The sequence below is a fragment of the Penaeus vannamei genome, chromosome 28 (assembly GCF_042767895.1).
Source record: "Penaeus vannamei isolate JL-2024 chromosome 28, ASM4276789v1, whole genome shotgun sequence".
NCBI lineage: Eukaryota > Metazoa > Arthropoda > Malacostraca > Decapoda > Penaeidae > Penaeus > Penaeus vannamei.
Genome location: NC_091576.1, coordinates 4,144,242 through 4,149,241, shown reverse-complemented (window position 1 = coordinate 4,149,241; position 5,000 = coordinate 4,144,242). Strand labels below are relative to the sequence as shown.

The 5,000-nt window shown below is 39.6% G+C and overlaps 1 protein-coding gene across 1 annotated transcript in view; it reads right to left on the bottom strand.

Moving 5' to 3' along the window:
- Window positions 1-4,657, bottom strand: part of LOC113806144 (endonuclease 8-like 3) — a 6,319-nt gene extending 1,662 nt beyond the window's left edge. Inside the window, exons 1-7 of the mRNA XM_070141281.1 lie at window positions 4,391-4,657; window positions 3,973-4,124; window positions 3,046-3,156; window positions 2,445-2,622; window positions 2,155-2,265; window positions 359-574; window positions 1-234 (exon numbers count right to left, since the gene is read on the bottom strand). The exon at window positions 1-234 is cut by the window's left edge and continues 68 nt beyond it. Of these exons, the coding sequence (XP_069997382.1) occupies window positions 1-234; window positions 359-574; window positions 2,155-2,265; window positions 2,445-2,622; window positions 3,046-3,156; window positions 3,973-4,124; window positions 4,391-4,489 (1,101 nt within the window). The 5' untranslated portion in view covers window positions 4,490-4,657. The remainder of the gene's footprint in view (window positions 235-358; window positions 575-2,154; window positions 2,266-2,444; window positions 2,623-3,045; window positions 3,157-3,972; window positions 4,125-4,390) is intronic.
- Between the last annotated feature and the right edge of the window lie 343 nt (window positions 4,658-5,000).

The following is a 5,000-nucleotide window of genomic DNA, read 5'->3' as shown; positions in this document are numbered from 1 at the left end:
AGGAGAACTGGTGGTACTGGAAGGGGTGCATGGGGAAGAGAGTGGCGTAAAAGGCGAAGAACAGGGCAACTGTCTTTCCTCAGAGTGGTTTTGTTGCAGTTGCAAAGGGGCCTCGGATTGCGAATGGTGCTGGCTCTTGTTTGGCGAATCTGGAAATCTGGGTGTGAGGCAAGCACTGCATCTGTTACTTGCAGGCTTGTTTTCCAGAGTGCAGAGTTTACAATTCCACTGTATCTGTGAATCGCACATGTCAGAAATCATGAAATAAATCCAAATTAGTAGCTAATGCATATATGGAAATAGCATTACGTAATACATATATCCAGTAACTGATTTAAGTTCTCGTCCGCAGACTCACCATATCTTTATTGGCTGTTACCCATCCCAGAAGTGAATTCTTTGTAGGAAGTTTCTTTGAAGATTTTAAGGTGTTTGTTTGGCATGACGCGCAGAAAAATGTTGCTCTTTCATATTCGCCAGGTTTGCATTTGGTTACTTTCCCACCACACTCAGGACACTTTCCTTTGCCGTATATGTTCATGTGTTTGCGCAAATCTTTACCTTCCTTGCGACACTATTGGGAGAAAAATACATCAGTATTTTTTTTTTTTTCAGTCATCTATTAGATATTATTTACCAAAAGCTCATCCCTTTTAATAAACATTTCCTATAATTTCTTTAACAACTTTAAAGTCCTTTTTTGATACACAGGGAGGGAGGGAGGGAGGGAGGAGGGAGGGAGGGGTTATGATAAGGAGGGAGGGAGGGGAGGGAGGGAGGGAGGGAGGGAAGAAAGGAAGGAAGGAGGAGGAGGAAGGGAGGGAGGGAGGGAGGGAGGGGAAAAAGAAAGAGAGAGAGAGGGGGAAAGAAAGAAAGAAAGAAAGAAAGAAAGAGAGAGAAAGAGAGAGAGAGAGAGAGAGAGAGAGAGAGAGAGAGAGAGAGAGAGAGAGAGAGAGAGAGAGAGAGAGAGAGAGAGAGAGAGAGAGAGAGAGAGGGAGGGAGGGAGGGAGGGAGGGAGGGAGGGAGGAGAGAGGGGAAAAGGGTGAGGGAGGAGGGAGGGAGGGAGGGAGGAGGGAGGAGGGAGGGAAAGGGAGGGAGGGAGGGGTTAAGGGAGGAAAGGGGAGGGAGGGAGGGAGGGAAGGAGGAGAGAGGGAGGAAGAAAGGAAGGGGGAAAGGGGAAAAGGGAGGAGGAAGGGAGGGAGGGAGTGGGAGGGAAAGAAAGAGAGAGAGAGGGGAAAGAAAGAAAGAAAGAAAGAAAGGAAAGAGAGAGAAAGAGAGAGAGAGAGAGAGAGAGAGAGAGAGAGAGAGAGAGAGAGAGAGAGAGAGAGAGAGAGAGAGAGAGAGAGAGAGAGAGAGAGAGAGAGAGAGAGAGAGAGAGAGAGAGAGAGAGAGAGAGAGGGGGGTGTGTGTTTAGTGACCTCTCACCTCGACCTCGACATTACCCTCGCTGTAGGCCCCCCGCAGCATATAGGACTCTACGTGTCCTGCACCCCTCACCAGACATCCATGACAAACTGCCCCGCGCACAAGCAATTCCGACCCTTACCGACAATCCCTTTGATTACTTTATAACTATATTTTGACTCATATCTTGTGTATACTTAAAATATTCCTCAGAAAATGCACTGTCTATATTACTGCTTTTGTAAGCATTATCATTGTACATACTCTAGTTATCAATTGTTCACAATTATTCTACTGACATACCTTTCTGTCATGAAGTGTTTAGTCTTGTAAACATCATAACTTTTTCTCACATACCAGAGTACATAAGGTATCCCTTGTTTCTTCATCACGAAACCATCATGTGACCATATGTTTCTAAATTTGTGTTCATTCATATTCTTCCATGTTTTTCCACTGTATATTGTTTCAAAACGAACTTTGTTCATGGCAATTCCTGTGCCATACTCACAGACGCTCTACCACACAACAAGAACAAGAAGTAATAGTAGCGGGTGGGAGGCCTCCTTTGCCCACAACATATATTACAGTGAGAGAGAGAGAGAGAGAGAGAGAGAGAGAGAGAGAGAGAGAGAGAGAGAGAGAGAGAGAGAGAGAGAGAGAGAGAGAGAGAGAGAGAGAGAGAGAGAGAGAGAGAGAGAGAGAGAAAGAGAGAGAGAGAGCACATTTCACAATTTAATGACTTCTCACCTTGTAAAATATATTTGTAAAATCCCTGTTCATTTTCACCAGGAAAGCCACCAACTCCCGATTCAACTCCTTCACTTTGCTGTTCGGATTAATACCTGCATTGAAGAGCGCCTGCAAAATAATCATTTCCAGCAATTAGTGCATACAATTTTTGTCTTTGCTGGCTTCTCTCATTTCAACTTTTAATTGTTGGAAGTTACAGCAAAATATCTGTTAGACAATCTTCATCTATTCTGAACTTCGTATGAAAGGGAAAGAAGGATAGGTCGACGTCACTACACTGTCCTTACCTCGTTTTTAATGATATTCCCAACGCCCGGCAAGACCAGCTGGTCCAAAATGACATCACAGATGAGCCGATCTTGATGTTCCAAGATGATATCAGTTGCTCTCTTCGCATTGAAGGTTGAAGAACAAATGTCAAGGTCAATGAGTTCGTCATACTTGGTCAAACATTCAGCTGCTGACCTGGAACAAACACCTCAAAATAAATCTATGTGGCTGTGTAAGTAGAAACACAGAAAGAGATAGAAAAACATGAAAAAAATCATATGATCCACATTTCTAATGATTACATTTTGGGTACCTTTATCATAGGGCAAATGGAGCAAAATCACTGAAATCAAGTTTCTAAGTTTCTTTGAGGTATTCTCATTTACACTGATTTTTTCTTTCTTTCTTTTTTTTTTTTGAAGCTACTATAAAGTAAAGACTTGACTGAAGATGGTGAAGAAGTAGAAAACACCAATAAAAGCACCAAGCTAACTACATGTCTCTTAGATTTAACCAAAATTATATATATAAAGAAAGAGAAAAAAATCAAGTTCACAATAGCAGCCTAAAAACACTAAAATACACAATGCTATATTAGGAACAGCACGGGATCCAAACCTCATTTCTACTGCAGTGTCGTAAAACCCAACCTCATCTCTTGTCATGAATAAATTGAGTCTTGGGGTCTCAGACTTGCCGTCTCCAAACTCTCTTGGTTCATTGTTGTATCTGTCAATAAAACACTTAAAATGATGAACCTATCACTCATAACTGAATTAAAATAATCTGAGGAGATATCTTAAATCCTAGTAATAAAAATATATAAATAAATGTCTGCTTCATAATTCTGCTTGTCTTTCATATATTTGTTTGCATATTATAGTTGAAGTAAATTAACTTTGACATGTATGTATATGTATATGCATATGTATATATGACTATATATCTATCTCTCTCTATATATGTATATATCTATATATATACATATATGTGTATATATCATTGCCTCAGCGCATATTCATTAGTGCACACCAGACGCTGAAAATCATGCTGTTTGGTGCTCACCAGGTTGAAAAACAAGTCAATGTTCACAGTGACATTGATCTTTAAAATTTTTGAGTCGCAGCCATGATCATTTTTGCTTGCACCTTATTTTTTTTTCTTGTAAATATTTGAATTCCAACATAACTAACACAGCAAAACAAAATAAAGTTCTTCCATATTTAAAAACAAACGTGAATAATAATCACTTAATTATTAAGTCACTTCAGAACAATGTTGTTAAGAAAGAAAAACTATCCCTGTTGCTCCCACCATAAACGTCTTTTGTTTCCTACCTATACATTGCTGTTTCTTGCTAGAATGCGTCTGCGTAAGACAACATATTTTCCAACCTAGGGTGCACAAACGTCTAAAATTTAAGCTGGAGAGAGACTAGTTGTGATTCTGAATCAGGTATCGGTAGAGGTTGAAGACCGCAATGCACATAGATAGAGGAAAATGGACACCGCCATCTTATAGAAGAAATAGAATAGGATGTCTCACCTTGCAGATCCTGCCATGAGAAAGTGGACGCGAAGACAAGCATCATTCTCAAATATTGCAAAGAGTTCCTTCCCAAGAGTCTTGACGTCTGTCAACTTCATTCCAATTAGGACGTCGAAGGGTGATCCAGCCTCTCGCTCTGCCTTACTTCTCTGAAATAGAGCTTGACAGTGAGTGACATTCCTACCTGTAGTCGTTGCATTCTAAAGCAGCATAAGATTCTTTTTTACATTTCATGTTATTATATCGTTATGGCTCATTTGCACAAATATAGCCATAGAAGAAAAGTTATTTGTTTTGTATCGATCTTGTATTTTGGATAGGTTTTATCTCCCAACTCAGGCACTACCTCGGTCTGCATATTGTCCTTCTTATGTATAAGATTCTTAATCAACATGAACATTGAGAACTTGAGTACCTTCTCGATAACATTTCCGCTGATCTTCTGCACGACTTGTCCCTTCACTCTCTTCTTCAATTTCTCTCCTTTCAGTTTACAGCCTGGTCCTTCCACCATGATGGTATGGCAAGTTCCAAATCAACGGACAACGGTTAGACAGCCTTCACCTCGTCTGGATTTGGTAATTTCTAAGCCTCTGGACAGCACACAGCCACGAAAAAAGACAAGAAACTCAACTATTTTAAGTTGACTTTGCTCTGGTTACATCACAACTCCCGCGACAATGTTTGTTTACATTCAGTTTAGGATCCAACACAGTTTAACGAAATTCACTTTAGGATTGCATATCTACTTTCAAATACAATTTACAGAGAAAATACATTTAGACAAATCATAATGATTTTGTATGATATTCTAGATTAAGGTATTGTAATTTCATCCCCTGTATGACGATTTTTTTCTGAGTATACAAAGAAACACGAATCTCTTAAATGTGTTTTCCCATCCACTTGTCAAGAAATTATATAAGTGAAATATATCATAATTTGATTTGTCTTTTAAAGGAATATAAATACTAAAATCTGGTGTTAATCATTCCATATCATTACTTTAAGATGGACAATACAGC